General features: G+C 38.3%; 1 protein-coding gene across 1 annotated transcript; it reads right to left on the bottom strand.

Moving 5' to 3' along the window:
* Positions 1-780: 780 nt before the first annotated feature.
* On the bottom strand, positions 781-24,201 carry LOC124148318 (histone-lysine N-methyltransferase PRDM9-like). Its single transcript, XM_046519344.2, has 9 exons — positions 24,034-24,201; positions 22,999-23,124; positions 21,831-21,922; positions 18,718-18,829; positions 16,425-16,501; positions 9,690-9,890; positions 3,537-3,702; positions 3,141-3,230; positions 781-2,100 (listed from the first exon to the last, which is right to left on the bottom strand). The coding sequence occupies exons 1-9, from the start codon at positions 24,158-24,160 to the stop codon at positions 1,124-1,126; spliced, it is 1,968 nt and encodes a 655-aa protein (XP_046375300.2). The 5' UTR covers positions 24,161-24,201; the 3' UTR covers positions 781-1,123.
* Positions 24,202-25,674: the final 1,473 nt, after the last annotated feature.

Raw genomic sequence — 25,674 nt, 5'->3', positions numbered from 1 at the left:
ATCCATTAATGATTGCGTGAATTTTTACATTTGAACTGAAGTATATTTAGAGTGGATTCATTACATTTTTTGTGTTTACTATTTTAAAAGTTTGCTTTATTTAACCCAACCAACATTTTGACCAGAAATATTGATATTTGCTGCAAAGCAAATGACATTTGTTGTGTTATCTATATAGGATTTTTTTTATTGGTACTAATAGTGGGTATATATCAAGTTTTGCCTGACAGGCCCAGTTTTCTTGCCTGGGGTTTCTTTGTGCTGACCAATTAAAGACACTGTTTCTTTTATTGTGCTTTCCAAAGATAAGTACATTAATAACAACCGATTTGTACTTAACACAAATTCTCTCATCCCATAGCTTACACTTCCTTCCTCTGCACATAACATTATATTGCGGAGCTATTGATGCTCTGCAGCAATCTCTACTTTTTTTTACCACTGTTGAGCAGAAATTTACCGCCGCCAGGAATCTGGCATCAGTCCAAATATCACTCCCACTGCACGATAAGCACGCCCTGCACGTGACGAATTGTGGTTTTGTGGTACTGACTTTCACACATATTTCACCAATTACAATTACAAGTACAGACTTACAAAATGTAAACATACAAAACGTAGAATGTATGAAACATCCCAGAAATGTTGCAATAAAGTATGGTTAACATAAAGGTTAGAGCAATGTGCAGAAGATAGTGTGTGGGTGTTGTTTTCAAACTGCAACTACATGTAGCTTGTCGTTTGGTGGTTTTATTTCTCATCAAGAAGACAGAACAGAACTGAGTTTTTTAAATTTATTTCTAAAAAAATATATGTACACATTTCATCGAGCAATATAATTGCCTAACAATTTCAATCACATAACAAAATGTATATATTATTAAAAGACTGTACACAATCATAAATCCAACAATGGCTGGAGTTTATTTGTTTTAGAATGTAAAGAATTCCTATAATTCCAATCAAGTATTGTACTTATCTAGTAAACAAAATCTACCATGCTTATTTTCATATTGCACTACCAAATGAAGAATTTTAATCAACTGTGACATTGTATGTGATTCTTCAGAGAGTCCCCCTGTGTAACCCCCTTCCCACACTCACTACACTTGAAAGGTTTCTCTCAAGTGTGATATCTCATGTGTCTCTGCAGGTTACATGCTCGTGTAAACCCCTTCCCACACTCACTACACTTGAACGGTTTCTCTCCAGTGTGATATCTCATGTGTCTCTGCAGGTTACATGCTACTGTAAACCCCTTCCCACACTCACTACACTTGAACGGTTTCTCTCCAGTGTGACATCTCATGTGTTTCTGCAGGTGACCTGATTCTGTAAACCCCTTCCCACACTCACTACACTTGAAAGGTTTCTCTCCAGTGTGACATCTCATGTGTCCCTGCAGGTGATGTGCTACTGTAAACCCCTTCCCACACTCGCTACACTTGAAAGGTTTCTCTCCAGTGTGACATCTCATGTGTTTCTGCAGGTTACCTGCTAATGTAAACCCCTTCCCACACTCACTACACTTGAAAGGTTTCTCTCCAGTGTGACATCTCATGTGGTTCTGCAGGTGATGTGCTAATGTAAACCCCTTCCCACACTCACTACACTTGAAAGGTTTCTCTCCAGTGTGACATCTCATGTGGTTCTGCAGGTTACATGCTACTGTAAACCCCTTCCCACACTCACTGCACTTGAAAGGTCTTTCTCTGATCACACATGTGTGCCTCTCTAAAGACACTGAATGACTAAAGGCCCTACCACATTTGTGACAAGATATCACTTGAGCTGATCTAAAATGTTTTCTTCTAACTTCCGTATTGTAACAATCATTTTGTAGGATCTTTGAATCAACTGTGGGTTCCAGTTTTACACATTCTTGTCTGTTTTTCAGGTTCTGTTCTCCCATAGCTGAGTGTGGCACAAAGATGAATCCAGAACCCAACTTGAACGTGAAATCTCTGACACTGTATCCGTACAACTTGGCCATGGCACAGATCTGATCAGTGACCCGACCCTCGTGTTTGTTCTTCATGTGTTTCCACAGATAGCCAACAGAATGGAAGCTTAGATAACAGCTATCACAAGGGTAAATATCTGGAAGTTAAGAACACAAATATATAAAAAACATAACGCATTTCATCACATCACAACACTGATCAATTTGATAAATAATAATAATAATATAGCACAGGACACAGAATCTGGTGCCTTTATATTGTTAAGCTCTAGACATTGTATTTGAAAGTGCCACAATTTAACTAGTGATTGGTGGAAGGAAAAACATCACACATATAAAACAAGATCACAAAATGGTGTCGATTGCCTAAACAATCATTTTGAAGTTTTTGTTTCCAGAAACTGAAAATAAATTTGGAAATATCCACTAACAATGTTTCCTGATCGGATAATAATAGAATGGATGGGACAAGTTGCATCATAGCGCAGACAGATGTTTTGGTCTCTGAATTGTTGTCTACACATTTGTATTTGTTAATCATTAAATAAACCAGCGTTAAAAACTGTCACTAGTCACTATAGTCCTGGCCAAACTGCCCAATAGTAAAGGGATCACAAGGGCTAGTAGAAATTTGCCATTTTTAAGGATTTTTCTATCTGTTATCATTTTGAGGATTAGTGGACTAAAAAAACTGTTACTTTCTGCGGCCGAATCAACAGCCTGTGAAGTTATTATTGTTTCTCCTAAATCTAGTCATTTTTTATTAGTAATTCAAAATGAATTGTGTACTGGATGGATTTCTCTCTTGATATCGACCCATTAGGACAATCAAATGGCGTGAAATATATTGTAAAATACTATTATGTGTGTACTAACATTTAGTAAACCTCTCATATTCAACATTTACTTGACTTCAGCTTCAGACTAGTGGTGAAAGTCGAGGACTTAAGTGTTTCAGATCCGTTCATTATCTGGGACACTGACTTGTTATCCAAAAATGTCCCATCCAAAGTTGAGGAAATTGTCTCATTGCCATTAGTGTATGTCAAAATCACAGAAACTACCTCTCTATATACGATGACAGTTGTCAAAGTACAATTTATTGTATTGTAACAAATTGTAAGTATCTGTGTCAGGAAGGATTGCAAATAATTCTTGTTTTCGTGGCAAAACTCACCTGGAATTTTTGAATGATGCACTTTCACCTCTCTTCTTATTCCCAGGTCTCTTGCATAATCCTGTCCATACCAAACCAGCAGCTCGTCGCCTGTTAATAAACAAAACAGAGTGGTTGGATCATACATATCTACCATCAGCAACCACCCTGGCCATTATCAGATTCTTTTATTTCCGATATTTTTCAGATGTCTTAAATGTTGCCCTAGAATTGACTTACAGTTTGGTATTTATTTTCTCAATTACAATAATTTTAGCTAATTTTTAATCAAATTAAAACTTAGGTGAATATGTGTCTTTTCATGGTGACAAGCTCATTATACTGAAAAAAAGAGGATTTTGAAATGGTCTTTTAGATAGTCAAATGAAGAAAGGCTATTTCAGACAGGAAGTTCACCTGGTAATATAGGCTTGTATGATCGGTAGTATATGCTTCCCTCAAACTGATATGCTGTAACATTCTGTTCATCCTCTGTCCTCGCACAGTTGACGAACCTCATCCAGTTGGCAGTCTCCACATTGGCAGCATCCACAAAGTGAGAACCTCGACCATCCACACAGACCTGAAACACCATGAGAAAATCAGTCCATGTTGCAGAATATTATGCAGAATCGTACTCTTGATGCAGAAACGTACCCATATTGCAGAAAATCACTTTTTTTAAACATACTATCACACACTATGCCCTATTAATGCATGTCTTCCTAAGTCACAGACAGACACCATTGTTACAAACACCACATATATCATAGTGTGCTGGACTGTCTATGTAAATGTTTCAGCTTCAGGAATAGGTCTTCATCATCTCTCTTTGTTGTTTAACGCCGCACTCAGCAATATTCCAGCTATATGACAGCGGTCTGTAAAATAATCGAGTCGAGTCATCATGAGCATCGATCCACGCATTTGGGATTGATGACATGGACCAACAGAGTCAGCGAGCCTGACCACCCGATCCCGTTCGTCGCCTTTTACGACAAGCATAGTCACCTTTTACGGCAAGTATGGGTTGCTGAAGACCTATTCTACCCCGGAATCTTTACGGGTCAGGTCTTCATCAACCCATACTTGACGTAAAAGGCGGCTAAAGGGATCGGGTGGTCAGGCTTGCTGACTTGGTTGATGCATGTCATCGTATCTCAATTGTGTGGATCGATGCTCATGTCAATCACTGGATTGTCTGGTCCAGACTTGATTATTTACATACCGCCATCATATAGCTGGAATACTGCTGAGTGCGGCGTAAACAACCAACCAAACAAGCAGGTCTTCCTTCTTCTTCGATCCTGGCATGTAACAAACCTCACCCCAAAATATCCCAGTCGTCACCTTGGCTACACCATAAACATTTGGATTCCCGCACAATTTGATCACATAACATCCACAGCATACTCATTGTCTTTCTAATCGCCTTGGTGTGGAGACTTGTTTTGAAATGAAGAGAATAGTTTGGGTTTTGTTTAGTCTGACTAGTCTCGTAAACGGTGAGTGAGTGAGTTGTGTTTAACACCGCTTTTAACGTCTCATTTAAGTTAATATGGATAATAACTACGTCCTACTTGTGAGAAGTGCAAGCAATCATTGTCTGTGTCAGACACTCACCCCTAATGTTGTGACTGTCGTAACCAGAGCATGAACCTCTTGGACTCAGACTTTCAACTTTACAAATAAAACATCAGAAATGAATTATTGATTGCCACTCTAAATCTAAATCTAGGAGATTGAACATGGCCCATCATTGCCTAAGAAACCTAAACAAAGTACGTTGTCGGCAGTTTAGGCTAAAAAAAATAAAATTAACAGTCTTGGTTCTCGGGGCACCACCTGCATCATCATACAGTCCGCTGCACATTTCGTTTTTATTTCCATTTTCATAAAAATAAAGTGATTATAATACTTTAACTCTTTCAACACCAGTCAACCAGAAGTGTTTACTGCTGGGACACCGAGTTCCCAGAGACTCTTGTGTGATAGATGAAGCCAACATTTATCAAAGAAAATACCTGCTTGTAAAATATATTTGCTACTACATGTTATACACCATTTGAAAGGTCTGATCCTATGGTTTATAAATATGAAAGTTATGTTTTTCACATTATTTAAAATAATGCATTTACAACATAATTAAATTCGCTGTAAATAAAAAATGTACGCTAACACGTTGTTAACATGCAGATTAAGGACCAAGGAAGCGAAAACTTGACGATTTTCGGCAAATATATGATTTCATAATATCCACGTACCTATTTCTGTTTTATTTTCATAGTTTACGTAATTGGAAAATCATTTTAAAAAGAATTATAAATAGTTTCTGTCATCACCCATTTCCCGATAACAGCGACTGTCCGCTCAGTAAAATGAAGAAATACCCCCGTTTTCGAGGTTTCGAGTGAATAACACGTTCGTCGAAGAATGGCATATGACACATCGCTGGAAAGCTTATTCCTTTATCTACACGCTCGTAACATCGACTGGTGTTTTTTCGTAGTTATAACAAGCGATTTCATTGGATTAAAATTGGTTTCTAATGACGCTTTCTTGCTGAAATCTGCTACAAGTTTCGTGATTGGTCAATTTTGAGCACGTGACCTAAGGCAGCCAATCAAATTACAGCTGCGATACCAAGCTCGTGTTCGATAAGTTACAGAAGTTTGCGAAAGAATTTTGTTAAATCGTGTTATTCTGAACGTTTTGAGCAGGAAATCACTATATATATTAAAAATATGGAACTTCGTGAATGTATCGTGCTAGCTTACGAGCTGTGACAAAGATTTTTCATGCATATATTTTTGCATTAAACATCGTGTCCGAGCCGAGAATTCAAGGCGACGAAAGCCAAGATGTCATTTGACTTACATTACACGCGATCGCACGAAAAGATGGAAATAATAACTTAGATGTAAGTTTGATTACTTTTAGATATATTTTGGTTGATTTTATTTATTACTTTGTATAATATATTTAATGATTTGTTTAAAACGGCTTTATTTTCCTCTTTGACGTGTTCGATGTGGACCCGTTGTCGAAATGTGTGTACGAGAATTTTATTTTCAATAACATCGCAAGAAATAGTGAATGATTTTTTAATTTAACGATAAAAAATGTTAAATTGAAATGGAATATGTATTTCAGACATTGTGAAATGTGATAGATTTAATAAATGAATGACATTACAGGTAGGTCCATAAAAATATATACTATTTTGACGTGACTACGGCTTGGCCGGATAACCGGCCTGCGGTGTCTGGGGACTCGATGCTTCTTGGCCGGATAACCGGCCTACGGTGTTGAAAGAGTTAAAGGGGCACTGATCTAAAGCAATTCCCCGGGAGTGGTTGTTGCCTTTGTTATTGTTTTTTCCCCATGAGTACCAGGATGATACGGAACGCAACTGAGCGTGACCAGAGACTGGGCTACCGTCTGCAAGGACAGCTTAATAAACTTGGAGGTAATATTTGTTTTACTCATTTTTGAACACTGATTGGTTAACCGTGATCTAAAAAGATTTCGACAAAGGGCGCATGTTAATTAATTTCTTCAGCCTAAAGCAGAAAGAACGGTGCAGCTGATCGGATGTCGTCATTTGGAAATACCCCTGATTGTTATAGTTTAATAATTAAAAAAAGTATCCATGCAGTGAAAGCATTTTCGGATTTCGTATTGCGTCGATAATACGATTACTACTCCCTTGTTGTCATCCACGTTTTATGGTATAACCCTACACTTGTGTATTTGTCGTCATTCACTTGATGCTCAGATTACAGGTATAATTAGTGGTAGCACCACTCAGATTACCTGACAAAGGTTCCCATTTGGCATTTATTGTGTGTGGGGTAATTATTCAATCTAAATTCAGGTTTGAAGTGAGGTGAAATGTTTGTTATGTAATATGCACTTGGCAGCCCAGCAAGAGGTCAATGATCAGGTGATTTACTTTTATTTGTAAATCAAGGGGTCGTTTCTAGTCATCAAAGGATTAAAAGAAAATACATTGATTAAATAATCAGTTATCTTGCACAATGGTTATGTCAAAAGTGAGTGTTTACATGTCTAGGTTTACTATAACAAAGGAAATACACTCATATCATGGCGTCAAGTGCCGATGTAAAAACAACATACTTTGTTTAAAGGGTTAATACGTTGATTGATTGCTCATTGTTATCTAAATCAATGGATTTTTTTAGGAACAGTGGACGTTATGAAAATAGTTGTCACGTGGACTTTCTCAGCCGACCTTTGAGACTTGACACCTATGTGAAACACTTGAAACAATCTAAGTGATCAGTTGAGAAACGAACACGGGTTATAATGATATCCATAAAGATATACATATTTTAAAATATTTGATTGTTACAGAGACACGCGACATCGAATAAGTTTCTTTGTACAGCTGCAGATGTGTTGAATATTTTTCCTTTGTGTGGATATTCACGGATACATTCCTCAAACAAGGAAGCTTCCTAAACTTATACACATAAATTTGGTAGGTTCTAATTATGATATTTGCATTTTGATTTCCTTCATTTTCTGTAGCATTGGACAGATTCATTCTTGTTTCTCTACGTCTTGGTATGGAAATTCTTTGATGCGCGATAGACGTTGTTTTCTCAAGTCTTTTCCTTTGTAAGCGTGAATATATTAGTCAATTTGTAAAATGTGATTCTCTCAGGCAATTTATGAAATGTGTAAATATTTCAGTCATTTAGACTGAAAAATCCGTCCATTTCATTAACAGATTGACTAAAATTGATTAAGACGATCAAAAATGCCTAAAAACATCATAATAGATTATTATGTAGGATTAGAAGCCAAACAATATTGAAATGTACTTTTCATCGTAACATTTTCAGTCTCTTGGTGATGATATTAAACATAAAAATGTTTGGAATTCGTTGTAATAATAATACAGATGGACATATAATCAGTCAATTTGTAAAATAACTTATTATTTCCAAATCTGTATTTCATTTTGTTGATCAATGTGACCATACGCCCTTATACTATCAATAAAAGTGACAAATGCGCTTACGAATGGCGCAGCACAGGTCTCGAACTAGTCTAGGTTTCTGCTATATCATCCGGGTACTCAAGGGAAAAAACAATAACAAAGGCAACCACCAGTCCCGAGGATTGCGTTAAATCAGTGCCCCTTTAAAACAATGTGATCCAATATAGCAGTTCTTCCCTTCACATGCGCACTGCTATACTGTGTATCCCATGTTATGGTCGTGGTGGCAAGAAGAGTTTGTATGCTTGTTTATGTAGGGAGATCGTCACGATATAGCTGAAATACTGCTGATGTGACGTTAAATCTTAACTCACTCACTCACTTATGTAGGGAGGCCCTTTTCCAGGTTGATGGTACACAACTCTTTATTTGGATTTTATGAAATCTTATATTTGCCGAAAATCGTCAAGTTTTCGCTTCCTTGGTCCTTAATATGGACGTTAACAACATGTTAGCTTACATTTTCTATTTACAACGAAATTAGTAGTACAAAGATATCTTAGAAGCAGATATTTTCTTTGATAAATGTTGGCTTCATCTATCACACAAGAGTCTCTGGGTCTCGGTGTCCCAGCAGTAAACATTTCTGGATTGTTGAAAGAGTTAAAACTCCTCACATGGGTATAATGTGTGAAGCCCATTTCTGGGGTTCCCTGCCGTGATATTGCTGGCATACAGGTAAAGCAGTGTAAAACAATACATCAAAACCTCTCTCCTAGGGGTCGACATTCCACTTCAAGGGATAGACATTTCCCATTAGGATCTACTGATCAACAACAGCTAGATTCTACACATCGACATCGATACCCTTCTCCATGGAATAGTCATCCAAATTCCAGGGATCATCTCTCCCCTATGGGATCGGATGATCAATATCTACATTCCTCTTCAAGGGCTTGACATGCCACATCTAGGGATCAAGAATTCCTTTTAGAAGTAATTGATCGACATCCATACCCCTCTTGAAGGGACGGACAGACATTCTTCAAGGGATAGACATAACCAGCGGTAGAAACTAACTGTTTTAGTCTACTAGTCCTTATAATGATAATATACAGCAAACCCCTTTAAAATGGCAAGTGTCTACTAGTCCTTATGATACCCTAACTATTGGGCAGTTTGGCAAGGACTATAGGACTAGTGCCAATTTCTAACGCTGCATACCCCTTCTCCGGATCGACATACTCCTTCACTGGGTCGACACACACCATCTCAGGATTGACATACTCCTCGGGATCAACATACCCCCTCACATGATCAATATACCCCTTTCTTAGTGTCAGAGTCTGATATAATAGTATTTCTTATCAACTATTAACTCTTAACACTTTTCTGATCTGGACTTCCAACCTATCACCACCTGGGGATGCTTCTGGTCAAATTTCATTAATTTCCAATAAGTGGTTCAGAAGAAAAAGTCCTTTGAAAAAATATTTGCCGTAACACAGACGATACAATATGGCACAAGCTCATCTTGGTCCTTTGGACTAAGTGAGCTAACTAGCTATTGCACAATGTGGCTGTGGTGAGAAGTTCAGCACCTGCCAGCAGTATCCAGAGTTGTGTGCCACATCAGCATCTTTGATGTTGTCTCCCTCGTACGGACCAAACCTTGTGCGTGTGGGGAAGTCAGCGATGGCAAACACCCCCAGGCCAGCATTAGGGATTGAGGAAGGTTTTATCTCTAGACCTGGTGGCAGTGTCTTTTCAGCTCGTTCACCCTTCTTGCTTGGTGACGATACCTGCATACAGAAACAAGGATGCTAAAGAAATAGCTTTCAAGTGAAAAACTGTTCACAACTTCACAGATCATGCATATCCCTCTAACAAGCAATAAAAATACTTTGATCCAAAATATAGGATCTAAAACTCTTACATATATTCCATGAAACAGGATCTGAAAAATAAAAAAATTGTTTCGGCAAAATCGCCTGCAAATTTGAATGCCTTCAAAGATGCCTTGATACTCTTGATAGACATTATCATGCACACAAAGGTTCAGCTTTCTGAGACTTGTGGTACTTGATAATCAAATACTGTATTCAACGTAATAAGCACCCCGCTCTAATAAGCGCCCATGGCGATATTTGCTAATAAACTGACGTCCGAAAGAAACTTTACCAACTGAAAATATAAATTTCAGACAAAGTATAATTTTTTTTCCCGATGAAGTCTATCTAAAACACATAACCTAAATACAACAATAGTGTATGCAGAAAACGTTAATAGTCTGTTACATGTTTGCAAGATAACACGCGAAAAAGTGAAACACACATGCACCACGGACAACTGCAAATGCATGTGCGGGTAAGGGTATAAAACGATTGCAACGGCAAGTCAGACATCCACAGTGATAAAAAAAACACAAAAGAAATGCCACGACTCACAGTCCAACAACGTGAACAAGCCTTGGGTATGGTACAGATGGGAGCCACCCACGCCCATATTGCAAGAACCTTCGGTTGCTCCCATGTTGCCATTACCAACTTGATGCAACGTTACAGACAGACAGGGCGGACCGCTGACAGGCCAAGAACAGGCAGACCAAGGGTGACCACGCCCCATGATGACCGGTATTGTGTACCTTGCACCTCTGAAATCGCTTCCCGACAGTGACGTTATCGGCGACAAATGCCTTAGGTCACAGGGTTAGTCGACAGACAGTGGCCAGGAAACTCAGGGCTCATGGAACCAGGGTTTTTAGACCATACAGAGGACAGCTATTAACAGCGCAACATCGTCGTCTGCGATTGAGATGGGCCAGGACTGTACGACGTTTGCAACAACGTGACTGGCAGAGGGTTGTCTTCACTGACAAAAGTTGATTCTGTATGTTTAGGGCCGATGGAAGACAACGTGTTTACCGCCAAAGGGGTGAACGAACGGCAGCGTGTTGCGTGCAGGAGGTCGTACCATATGGTGGAGGGAGTGTCATGGTGTGGGGAGGGATCTGTGGGCAGGAGAGGACACCGCTGGTCATCGTTGACGAGACTTGACAGCTCAGCGTTACATGGATAACATTCTTCGTCCAGTTGTCCTACCATTTCTCCAACAGCAGCCACGTGGTGTCATTTATCAGCATGACAACGCTAGAGCCCATACAGCCAGAATTGTCACTAACTTTCTCGCAGCCAACAACGTCAACGTCCTGCCGTGGCCTGCACGCTCACCCGACATGTCCCCCATAGAACACCTCTGGGACTTGATGGATCATCGTGTTTGACAACGACCACACTCTCCAGCCGACCGGCAAGAACTGATCTTGGCCCTCCAAGAAGAATAGCATCAAATCCCACGTGACCTCATCAGACTGACTTTTTCTGTGCGTCGAAGAGTTTTTGCGTGTATTGAGGCATTTGGTGGTCACACACGCTACTAATGACTTGTTATTGAACCTGAGCGATTGATTATGTACTCTGCCTATTGTCCATGATTCTGTTAGCTCGAGTTTTGTACCACACCCAACTTTGGGGGGGCTCTGACGTCATTCTCGGTCGCGGTATGATTGTCATTTTCAATGTTGATTATGTTGATATATTGATCTTCTCAATACACTTTACTTCATGCATGTATGTTTTGTTGTTTTTGAGCAAGAGTGATTTCAAACTCTGGTAAAGTTTCTTTTGGACGTCAGTTTATATTGGCTAGTGAACAATCCCAAATAGCACCCCTTCCGATTGATCAATGTACACAAGACATATTTATTCTTGTATAATACGTATGTTAGATGCACCCTTAAATATGGGAAATTAAATTCTAGAAAAATATATCTGTCGTATATAAACATTTCAGGCTGTCAGCATAAACCATGAAATGTAAGATCTTTCAACTCTGTTGTTTTTCACCAAAATAATATTCTAATAAGAGCCCCCATTTCTAATTTTGAGAACGCCCTGGGCGCTTATTATGTCGAATACGGTATTTGATCCTTTTGTTCAATTTGAACTTTGAACAATAAAATCCTAATGATCTGGACCCCGTTCCATGAAACAATGAGTGCTGCAACCATTGTAAATCAATGTCAAAGGATGAGAGTTACGATCATCCTAGTGCCATGGAACAGGGCCCAGAACAGAATATATTGTTACATAAGAGTGAGTGAGTGAGTGAGTGAGTGAGTGAGTGAGTGAGTGAGTGAGTGAGTGAGTGAGTGAGTGAGTGAGTGAGTGGGTAAGTGAGTGAGTGAGTGAGTGAGTGAGTGAGTGAGTCAGGTTTTACGCCGCATTTACATTATTCCAGTTATATCACAGCGTGTCAGCTTAATGTGGGAGGAAAGCCCAAAGTGATGCAGGTCTAGAGATTTACCACTTGGTGAAACTCACGAGCACGGGTATGGTGCTGACAAAACTAGAAACATAATCGGGGCGAACCAGGATTCGAACCCACAATCATAGGTTTCTTGCGTGCACGCATCTCTGCACAACAGCAAATCGCGGCGCCTTAGACGACTGGGCCACCCGTGCCCCCTGTTACATAAGAAACATACTGCTTCCACAGTCCAACAGTTTCAAAATAAATGGCAAGGATGCTAACAGAGCAAATCATGCATTTTGAGAGACTGTAAGAACATGGTCAAATGGAAAAGTTGAAAATTAAATATGTTGCAAATGACAAAATAGTCGGTCAAATCCCACTGTAACATGTCAGTACATTTAGAAGAAAAATGGCCAATTTACACTTCTCGAAGTAAGTGATCTAGACTACCAGTTGTGAGCCTCAGTGGCTGAGTGGGTTAGATGCTGACCTTGTGTGCTGGCATTAGGTGTCTCACTCTGGTAGTGTGGGTTCGAATACCGGATGGGACACAACCCCAAAAGTACTAGAATCTGTACTTTGCTAAGAAAATGTTATCCAAAGACAACATTTGTTATAAATGTCCAAGTAATTGCCATAAAAAGGCAATAAATATTGCTTCTGTCAGGGAACAGGTACAGGCATTTCATGCATACGACATCCTACGTCTTATACACAGAATAATTTTAACAGATGCAAAAATATACAAAGTGTATCCACTGTGATGGGGAAATTTGTATGCATGTTTTCCAATGAATGCTACTATTTCCAAATTCGGTACCACGTAAAATTAATTTCTACATGCAATATTTTAAAACTTACAATAAAACGTTCAATGCTTCTAGAGTAGTTTCATTTAAGTTTGGGTATTCCATATGTATTTTCAAAATATCTCTTTATTGATCGGGGTCAAGGGTCAAGGGTCAAAGTATGGTACAATAAAAAGATTAGCAGAAGTGTTTCAGCAGGGCATTAGTTAAAGACTGTGAGTCCACTGAACCCACACAATAAATAACCCAGGTAAATCCCTGTTGGTACATATCGGATAATTATACAATCATGATCATGAGTTCTGTCATAACACTGGACAAACCTCAATTTTGATTGCAAATCAGATGTATCAAATCATAGTAACAACCTCTGATTGAAAACAGCTGATTTCAGCGAGGGCTCAACTATTAGAACGTTGGAGCTTGAGATGACATTCATACAAAGTTTGTCCCTCCCTCTACGAAGCTTAATACTCCAGTGAACTCATCACACAAAATGAGTGTCAATTTTCAGATATTACTTGTAATACCTTGAAGAATGTATCCACAATTTCAGTTTGTATTTGTGACATAGCACAAACCAGAACTACCTCAGTAAGTCACTCACAGTGACCGTGAATCATAATTTACATAAAGTACAGGGAATCAAAATGGACGACACAATTAATGTGACCGGAGAGACTTCAGATGGAATACCTCAGTAAGTCACTCACAGTGACAGTGAATAATACTTTACATAAAGTACAGGGAATCAAAATGGACGACACAATTAATGTGACCGGAGAGACTTCAGAAGTTGTCAACGAAAATGTGACAATTACAAGTGTTAGTCATCATTGATCATTTGGCCAATCATTGAGTGAGTGAGTCGGGTTTAACGCCGCTTTTAACATTATTCCAGTTATATCGTGGCCTCTCAACTTAATGTGGGAGGAAAGCCCGAAGTGATGCAAGTCTCAGACGTTTACCACTTCTGTGAAACCCACGAGCACGGGTATGGTCCTGACAAACCTAGAAACATAATCAGGGCGAACCAGGATTCGAACCCACAATCATAGGTTTCTGGCGTGCCCAAGGGACGCAACTCTGCACAGTGAATCGCAGCGCCTTAGACGACTGGGCCACCCGTGCCCCGGCCAATCATTGAAAGGTAATTATAAAGATGTATGAAGTTGTTAGTGAGGTTTGGGTGAGCATTTCTTAGGTGTGCAGTTTACTAGGATGGGTCGTAGCGAGGATATTCCAGGGTTAGAACGTAACACTAGCCTGCTAGCCCTGCAGGGTAGTACACATTTCACAATTTCTCCTTTGTTTTAACTTAACAAGGGCACTTGATCTTACCTGGGCAAGTAAAGCGTTTTAGTTTACTTCTAACCCTGATATTCATACACGGGCATGCACTTTTCCTAATGAATGCTAAGACGCAGAGTTCAAACTTACTAAAGGGTCTAAATGATCAGAAACAACGCTTCTGTTATTCGTGTTATGGAATGACCATGGGTCATCCCTACGAATCTACAGGGGTGGAAATTTTAAAAAAAACTTCACTTGCCATCGGACAAGTTTAAAGACAATTTTCACTGATTTCATTTTCACTTGCCCAATTAATTTCAAAATAAATCTTCAAATCATCAATATGTGTTTATCTCTTTCAACACCGTAGGCCGGTTTTCCGGCCAAGAAGCATCGAGTCCCCAGACACCGTAGGCCGGTTTTCCGGCCAAGCCGTAGTCACGTCAAAATAGTATATATTTTTATGGATCTACCTGTAATATCATTCATTTATTAAATCTATCACATTTCACAATGTCTGAAATACGTATTCCATTTCAATTTATCATTTTTTATCGATAAATTAAAAAATTATTCACTATTTCTCGCGATGTTATTGAAAATAAAAATCTCGGACACACATTTTGACAACGGGTCCACATCGAACATGTCAAAGAGCAAAATAAAGACGTTTTAAACAATCTTTAAATATATTATACAAAGTAATAAATAAAATCAACAATAATATATCTAAAAGTAATCAAACTTACATCTAAGTTATTATTTCCATCTTTTCGTGCGATCGCGTGTAATGTAAGTCAAATGACATCTTGGCTTTCGTCGCCTTGAATTCTCGACTGCGACACGATGTTTAATGCAAAAATATATGCATGAAAAATCTTTGTCACAGCTCGTAAGCTAGCACGATACATTCACGAAGTTCAAAATTTTTAATATATATCGTGATTTCCTGCTTAAACGTTCAGAATAACACGATTTAACAAAAATCTTTCGCCAACTTCTGAAATTTATCAAACACGAGCTTGGTATCACTCCTGTAATTTGATTGGCTGCCTGAGGTCACGTGCTAAAATTGACCAATCACGAAACTTGTAGCAGATTTCGGCAAGAAAACGTCATTAGAAACCAATTTTAATCCAATGAAATCGCTTGTTATAACTACGGAAAAAAAACAGGTGATGTTACGAAAGCGGGATTACGAAATTTCTCTCAACTCATCTATTGTACCATTTTACCAGTAGTTAGACATGTAGACAGTGATAGTAATTTCCAATATTACTTGCCTCCGGACAAGTTGAAGTAAGTGATTTTGTTGCCCGACCTCGTATTTCTACTTGCCCCGGGAGTCGGGAAATGGCAAATTTCCACTCCTGATCTAGTGAAAAATATGTCTGAACGCTTCTGCACATCTGTTTTGCAATCACTTACTGGCAAGGTTAGAACTAAACCCAAAAGCTTTACTAGCTCAGGTAAAGATAAACTGCCTTTGTAATGTCAAAACAATGTTGAAATCAAGAACATTTGTAGTAGCCCCCGGCTTGTATTAAGTTCTAACCCTTGTGACTGGCCTCTCGTCCAATAGAAAAGCTGAATATGATACAAATCATGAATATTATTCACATAAACTTAACATAAAAAAATATTCAAATGTGCGTGATCAGTATGTCATCGGACAAGATAAAAAACTGTCAATCAAAATGAAATGCAGTCAACAACAAGCACCAAATGATTCAGTCAAAATAAATTTATTGCTACAAAATACAACATGACAAAAGTTCCTTGACTCATGGAAACAATTCTGTAAAATCTGACTCACAACTAATATAATGTAGCAGATCATATTTCCAAACAAGTGAAAACAGAAATATGTTTCCAATCCTGTTACATTAAAATCATCGAGACTTTAATGTCTGTACATACCTGGGTGTCCATGACGACGAGTAGAGGTCCATGAACAGGACAGTCACCCTCATACTCCTTGTTGCACTCTTCACAGTCTGGAACACAATTGTACAGCAGAGGAGTCTCTCAAGTGTCATACTAGAACTGATGATCCGCAGTTGTTGGTGTAACAACACAGATATCAGACAATATTTCTGACATACATTTTATTGCCCGGTACTAAATTAGTAAGTAATAAATCTGTACAGGTACAGGTGGCCAAGTGATCTATAAACAAGTATTTGTCACAGAGTGACGAAATATCCCCCGCCATATACACCATAGTACCAAATATGAAGACAATCCAGCGATTAGTTCTTGAGATATTGTGGCAACACCGTTTTCCAACTCCAAAAACAGATTTGCCTGCTGTGACCTTGAAAATGGGGTCAAGGTCACCAAATCTGACAGGTGTATGCGGTGTCTGTATATACACTATAGTTCCAAATATGAAGACAATCCAGCGATTAGTTCTTGAGATATCGCGGCAACACCGTTTTCTAACTCCAAAAGCAGATTTGCCTGCTGTGACCTTGAAAATGGGGTCAAGGTCACCAAAACAGACTGGTGTCTGCGGTGTCTGTATATACACCATAGTTCCAAATATGAAGACAATCGAGAGGTTTAGTTCTTGAGATATTGTGGCAACACCGTTTTCCAACTCTAAAAGCAGATTTGTCTGCTGTGACCTTGAAAATGGGGTCAAGGTCACCAAAACCGACTGGTGTCTGCGGTGTCTGTATATACACCATAGTTCCAAATATGAAGACAATCCAGTGTTTAGTTCTTGAGATATCGCGGCAACACCGTTTTCCAACTCTAAAAGCAGATTTGTCTGCTGTGACCTTGAAAATGGGATCAAGGTCACCAAAACCGACTGGTGTCTGCGGAGTCTGTATATACACCATAGTTCCAAATATGAAGACAATCCAGTGTTTAGTTCTTGAGATATCGCGGCAACACCGTTTTCCAACTCTAAAAGCAGATTTGTCTGCTGTGACCTTGAAAATGGGATCAAGGTCACCAAAACCGACTGGTGTCTGCGGAGTCTGTATATACACCATAGTTCCAAATATGAAGACAATCCAGTGTTTAGTTCTTGAGATATCGCGGCAACAAACAGGTGGGACGTACGGACGGACGGTCGTGAATACTATATCCCCCGCTTCGCGCTTTCGCGCGGCGGGGGATAATGAGCTGCAATTTGCTGTGCAGTTACATGCCTTATCAGTCTCACATGGTTACATAAAAAAGTACAAATCTGGGGCAGATAAATGTTGAACTGGCAATGAAATGGCAGATAAACGCAAATTACACCCACGACATGTACACAGCATTGTCAAAAAGCGAATAGCCCTACTTTTCTTATTAATATTGCTTAGCAATTACTTTCTGGCAAAGCCGCCCAAAAAATTTTGAAAAAGAAAGTAACCGCTTCAAGGCATAGTCACAAATTATCTCTTTGTTTGTTGCTTAATACCATACTCAGCAATATCCCAGCTCAATGACAGCTGTCTGTAAATAATTGAGTCTAGACCAGACAATCCAGTGATTGGTGTCATGAGCATCGATCCACGCAATTGGAATACGATGACATGCATCAACTAAGTCAGCTAGCCTGACCCCGTTATTCGCCTCTTACATGGGTACAATGTGTGAAGCCCATTTCTGGTGTCCCCTGCCATATTCCTGGAATATTGCTAAAAGCGGCGTAAAACCATACTCACTCACTTACTTAACTGCAAGTCTGGCAAATATCGTCTCAAATAGTGCTTCCAAAAGTGATCTGCAAGGATTTGACTATGGTGCCACCTGCACCATCCAATGATTTCACTGGCAGGGTAGACCACCCCTGGGAAGGATTGATCCAGGCGTTCCATCAGCAGTACATTGGGAGTAATGGGACTTATGTCACGCACATACTTCATTTTCAGCAAATGCTATTTGAAGTACAGGCTCAGTTACTGATTGATCTCCCAAAATTACCTTCAGTCCATCCCAGACACACCTAATTTCCCATTCCAATGAACCATAGAGTACTTGATGGATTAAACCAAAAAGAGATTTAATTTCTGTTGTAATCTGCTACAAGGATCGTCATTGGTCAAATTCAAGCACATGACCTAAGGCAGCCAATCAAATGACAGCAATGGATACCGTCCTCGTGTATGATACATTTTGCATGTTTTGTTTGTGATATGTATATCAGATCATCAGCAAAGGTATCGTTCCAGCCCTAGAATATATTAATAATGCTCCAGATCAAACTTACACAGAAAATGGTCATCATCAGGGCCTTCCATCATCATGTAGTTTGTGTCGGGTCTCTGTCGGAGGGGGTAGGGGCAGCTGACAGTCTCAGTGGCTGTTGGTTTCGCGGTTCTCTGCAACATTCGATTGCAGTATTATTGATACTACATCACTTGAACTCTCAGACAAAGCTGACAAGTTCAGGATCAAACATGTATACATTCGCAATCGTGATATAAAAGTACAATATACAACTATCTGCAATGGATAAGGCACTTGTGCTCACCAGGTACATTCTGAGTGAGCTGAAATAGTGAAATGTGGCAATTACAATTTACATACCATCCTCGAATAATCAGCAGTATTGGCTGAAAAGCGCTTTTTTGCGTCTTAGACGCACAAAAATGAGTTTGAACGCACCTGCATAACATGTGTGGGTCTCGTGGACGCAGTGACTGGGGCTATATTAATTTCATATCGAATTGACACTGTTATCGTAAATCAAAGACACACGTCTTTGCATAAAGGTATTTGTTGCCAAACAAGACAGCGAGGCATGTTGATTAACACTTCCGTTTGCTAAACCAAACCAGTTTCATTATTCTCTCCCTTTTTATGACAAATATCCAAACCGGTTTCTTGACCTATGTCTATTTTCGGTTTTGCATGTATTGATGTTCGGTATGGTCCGTAGCTTTGCTTCAGCCAATCAGGTGCCGCATATTAAGCAGGTCGGATATAGTCGTAATTCATTTAGCTTGCTGATTGGTCGAAAATATCCCGACCTTGTGTCAAACTAAAAATAGCCAGGCACATCAAGGGTATACTTCAGAACGTGGTAACAGTGACACGCGAAATTGAGCGACCGTGTAGGATGGTACGCTATGTTATCGCGGTAGTTAATTTATAATGGATCGTAATGGGGCACGCTTACAAACTTATTAAATATGTGATTCACCTGTCATTGGTGAAATTTACCGCAGTAAGTAAGGCTATGTGGATTATATGGTTACATCACTTACTGTTTTGTGTTTTGCATACGACCGAGGTTTGGTCAAGGGACTTCGTTTGAACAAATGGGTTCTTTTTCTAATCAATTTTGAATGGAGGTACAGGTAACTCCACTTCAAAAACATCCCAGAAACTATCATAAAAAAGTTAACGTGTGTACAAGTAGCTGTGACATATCGCAATGAGTCCTGTATTCGATCATGCGATGAAATATATCGTCCTTAGATTTGCATTAGTAAACAGTCGACAGGTTGTGTGGATTTCGAGATATATCTATACCGAGATACTGTATATGATAAAGAATAAATGCGAACACTTGAATGTAAGCATTGTTTTTATTTAGCAGACTCTGAACATTTAGTTATTCTACAACAGACTTATCAAGCTGATGATAATTCAATCTCTTGTGAGTTATATTAAGAATTGCAAAACACATTTTGCCAGAACCGTTATTAGTGTAACTGACATGTTTAAACATTTACAGCACCTGAAACATGTTGACTAGATTTATCAAGGAAATGCTGGAAACATGTTGACTAGATTTATCAAGGAAATGCTGGATCCTGAAAACACTTACTAAAAAAACGTTTGATATGCCAATTATGTTATGACTCTTTGATCATTGTCACAGTTACAACATGAACTCACTACTCAGTACAGTAGCATTAGAACAGCCACTGAACTTGACTGAATCCATAAACTTCAAATCATTGGTAGATCTAGATATAAACATTCACAAATGGCTGCCCTAATGACCCCTTACCAATGGCTGATAACCCGTGTACTGCATTTTCATTTACGAAATTAGATATCATATTAACATGGATAATTTTGTGTTAAAATATTCATTGATATCAAATGTCCCTTTTAAGAAATTGTTTGTCCCTTAATGTAAACCTCTTGGTCATGAGAGCAGGATGTGCCCTGATGTGAACCTTTCTCTCACTTTGCCTGTTTGTTGATATTTTGCAGTTGCGAAAAGATTTCTGATTTTTTACAACCACTGTGTTCTGTTGTTAATGTTATGTTATAATGCTATAAATTGGACCCCTCCTTTTTTGTTTGGGACCCCTAATTTTATGAACCCCAAGAAAATTTAAGCCAGAGCAAACACTGAATCAGTATTTATATCTGTCCATACCCTTGACTCAATCGCCATAGATTTGCTTGTAGCAGAATTTGTTTGGCACAATGCTCGTCCAATCAAATTATTCTTCTGTAGTCAGGTAAAAGTAGGCGCCATGGAGGTGGTGAACTCACTTCGAAACACGACGCTATGGTGCAGATTTTATGCTATTTAAAATAGAATGGAGATACACACTGAAAACTCCAGGATTGATTAATACAAGGATTTGAATTGGGTAATGTTGTCTCTTGATATGTGAGGACAGTACAGCAAAGTTGGGTTAAAGGGCCATACGACTTGTTATGATGGTATTGTGCAGCTTAAACAAGATTTCAGCCATCAGAGCTCCAGATAACCTTTCAGTGTTGTGGATATTTTACCCATGCATTTTAAAATCATTGGGTATCAGTAATTCTATCTGGGTATTCAAATTTCTGTTACCCACTAGTTTTTACACATGTGGTATTTAAGTTAAATATTTAAAAACACTATTCATCTAGTCCCTGCAAACTGGTGTCGTGTGGGTTCCAGAGTCTTATAGGACTCAGAAATACTGCGATACTTCCACAAGAAAGTGTGATGGCAAATGGATCATGATGTAAGTGTCATCGTGGAGTTTGGCAAGGTTGACGGAATGCCCGTTTATAATTTCAAAATAAGTTGCTCATTTTTATAAGTTGCTCATTATGTTTGTAGCATCTCTGTAATGTTTGTTGCGTATTTGATACGTTTGGATGTTATTTGACTGCAAATTTCTGCATTTCTGATGCATATTTCACCAAGGGCACCAAGATTTGGCATTATACACTTTATTTATGTGGGGAACAGACGAGTGTTTCACAAGACCAACACGTAAATCACTAAATGTCACTAAATATACCCAAATTGAAATAACAAATTTCCTTTTTCATGTTAAGGCCTGGTAAAAGTGACTTGAGGTTCACTGAAAGCAGGTAAAAAAAGAGGAACAGTTTCAATGCTTAGTTTTACAGTATTACCTTGACGCTTGGTTCTTTCTTCACCTGCTTTACCTTTCTCTTTTTCTGCTCCTCTTTGATAGGATACCTAAATGTAGCTACTGGCTTGACAGCTGCAATGTATGACTCAGAGTTACAAACAATTAAATACAAAAAGCTCAAATTGTTCAATGATATTTCACCTGGACCCACTATCAGCATTAGAAATAATGGAGGTTAGGGTACATTGTTAATCACTTCCTACTTTATATTTCCATCTTGATACCCATAGTTTAACTTAACTTTAAGATAATGACTAGGGGTGTCACGATAAATCAAAATATCGATATATATTGCTATTGGTAAGCACTTAAGGTCAATAAATCGATTGTTAAATCAGTTTCTGATCAATAGTATCGATTTCAGTCAGGAATAGTGATAGTTTGTTTGTATTTACCATATCATACAGTTTCAATAAAATACATGCAATGCTGTACAAATTTGTTTTTCTTTTGATTATGAGTGGTAGTAACTTACACATGGTAATGTGGAAGTTTCTTTTTCTTAAATTATTAGGGTAAAGAAAAAACAAATCAGTCATATCTCAAACTTTACTTTTTATTTGTTGTTATGGTTATCACATTCAAAGGAAACTTCTGTTCCAAGGTTTAATTGAACTCTAAAATCCATCTAAAATGATACACTGAAAACTATCGATACTTATCACAATAGTTACTAGCAATATCAATAGTTATCGCAATAGTTTCTTTCGATATCAATAGTTATCGCAATAGTTTCTTTCGATATCAATAGTTATCGCGATAGTTTCTTTCGATATCAATAGTTATAGCAATAGTTTCTTTCTATGTCAATAGTTATTGCAATCGTGATTTCCAGACCAATAGTCACACATTTTATAAGGACAATGGCTCCATGCCAACTTCATAGCGTAATGCTAACAGTATGTGTCACCATAATACACCTAATAGAATAATTAAAATTTCTATTCTCAGTGAATTAATCATAATTTGTACAGTCAGTGAAGTTCTTCCATTATACACCAAGCCATTAGTTACTGTAAATTAATAATACTGTAATTTTATGTGTCACTCATTCTTTCTGAATTTTTCAAGTCTACAACTAGCAGACTTATATTGATTTCGAACCCTGATATTTTTTACTTCCGAAGTACTGATTTTAGAGCACATACTTCTGCTACTTTTCCTCTTTGATGCTGGTATCCATTCTTCGTCACTGTCCGACTCCTCGACGACTTTCTTCACTCTCTTCTTGCCCTTGGGTCCTCGCATAAATTCAGGTTTGATGACTGGTAAACCTGAAAAAAACAACCCATTATGAATGGTATTCATTGGTTATTTCTTAATTTCTTTTTACATGACGAAGGTCATGTCTATCCAAAAATAGCCTGGGTAAAATGGTAATTGTTTCTTAACTCAAAGGAATTACTTATATTACGACCCGTGAAGATCCATGTTAGATCCAAGTCTTCAGCAACCATGCTTGCCTTAAGAGGTGACTATCCTTGTCGTAAGATGCGATTAACTGAATCGGGTTGTCAGGCTCGCTGACTTGGTTGAAGCATGTCATCATATCCCAATTGCATGGATCGATGCTCATGATGTCAATCACTGGATTGTCTGGTCGGATTATTGACAGACACCTGTCACATAGCTGGAATATTGTGGAGTAGGGTTTACAACAACAAACAAAATATTCTGTTGATACAACTTGGAGACCTAGTGATACGCCATCAGCTCATGATACGAGATGCAAATTATAATTTCATCACATACCCTGTTCACTGAAATCTGTGAATTACTACACCCCAGTGATTGTGCTATAGACAAATGCCAACAGGAAATTTCATGATTTTTTCTACTTTTGAGAGGACATTCTTCCAGATCATTTCCAAATTTGAAAAGTATGTTCAGGACATTTTGGATAATAATAAGTCAATGTCCTAGAAAATGGACAGATCTGAAACCCTGCACCCTTTTCTGCTGGCATGAAACCCTGAAGTCCTATTTCTCTGGTGTCAAAACTTCTCTCAACTTAGGGGTCCCAGTATATTCAACAACTATACATGTTATTGGAACATGTCTGAAGGACCCCAGGATTCCACTATAGTTTTGAACAGTTATTCAGTTGCCTCTTACAACAAGCACAGGTTACTGTCACCACTTATCTTATGCTAAATATGGAATCTAATAAATCAACAGAATACCTAATTCAGCCATCATCTCATAGTTTTTCCTCATATTTCGTAGTCGTAGCTTTTCATAATTGGACATGGTGGTCAGTTCAGTCTTGGTGAAGAACTGTTCGATTTCATCACAAACTTTCTTCTTCATGATGGCTTTGTAGTCGATAGGACGCTCACCTTCTCTGCTCAAAGCTGGTAGGATCTGTAAAATAAGTGATTCTCCAGTCATACAAAAATACGCACTGAAAAATACTGGGATGCGAAAAAAAAACAAACCTACAACCAACCTTCATTGAGAATGTACTTCATGCAAAACTTATTCATAATATTATGTGTCCTCGAAATAACAAAACCCTTGAAAATGGCAAATTTGTATTCATCGTTATGATACCTTTGCTATTGGGCAGTTTGGCAAGGACTACATGATAAGTGCCAATTTCTGTCCCTGATTACAATTCCTATTCTTATTTGACAGGCTGAGGGAGATTGGATAGTTCCTCATCGATGCTACTGTTGCATTGAAGGAGCTTTACAACGTCAGATGGCTTCACGAGGAATCTCTGTAAGTATTGTACCGGCTGAAATTGATGTGATGAGTTTCAAACTGTTTCATGACAGTTTCATCGTGAGGGATGGAATGGTTACATGTTGTTAATGTTCACTAGGGCTGCAACGAATACACTATGAGGCGAATGGGATTCGTAACAAATACGAATATTAATTCACAAATACAATAAAAAGTCAGCTGTTGATGTATTATTTGTTATATTCAGTGAAACAATAACACAAATTATTTGACATGGTTTGTTAAATAATAACATATTATACATTTATATACTTCACTCATTTGGTGCTATTATCTGCTCAAATGCAACAATGACCAGTGACATATTGTCAAATTAAATGTTATAAGAGTGTTGTCTTTCAAGAAATCTATGCATATAATATGCTTTTATGTATATTTTTAGATACAGGGTATATAAATGAAAATGACTGCATATTATGAATATTTGATTCTGTTGGTCACGAATAACGAATTCAATTCATGAAAGGATACAGTTCGATTCACCGAATACGCGAGTGAATCGTAACAGCCCTAATGTTCACCTTTCATAAATTGATGACTATCTTGTTTTTAATAATAAAATACATGTTTACACAAAAGAAAATTGTTCGTCAGACCTTATGATATCTCAAAACATAAATGAAAATTGACATGATAAAGAAAATAGTAATGAGTTTACAGAAATACACACTTAAAAACACTTAAAAGATTTTAACTGGATACTTTATTTGTGCTCAGAATGGCTTAAAATACACCATTTCAGGCCTACATTTGACAAAAATTCATAGAGGGCCATGCCCAAAACCTTCTAGAGAGCTTCTTGCCTTCAGCGACCGCAGGCAACTCATCCAAGGATATCCTATTACTATGGTGACCAATGCTAACACTGCCACTGTTGGGTCATACAGATATGGCTGTCATGTCTTTTGTACATTAAATAAAATATGATCAACATGAAAATAAATACTTTGTATTAATATGTAGATTCATAAACAGGAACAGTGTCCGTGAAAAGCTATTTCTCACTCAAAAAGTTATGATTTCGTCTCCCGAATACGCTTTGAGGCGAATACGATAGTATCAGGAATATAGGGTAA

This window comes from Haliotis rufescens, unplaced genomic scaffold, assembly GCF_023055435.1.
Source record: "Haliotis rufescens isolate VD_foot unplaced genomic scaffold, xgHalRufe1.0.p SCAF_34, whole genome shotgun sequence".
NCBI classification, from domain to species: Eukaryota; Metazoa; Mollusca; class Gastropoda; order Lepetellida; family Haliotidae; genus Haliotis; species Haliotis rufescens.
This window is presented reverse-complemented; position numbering and strand designations above follow the sequence as displayed.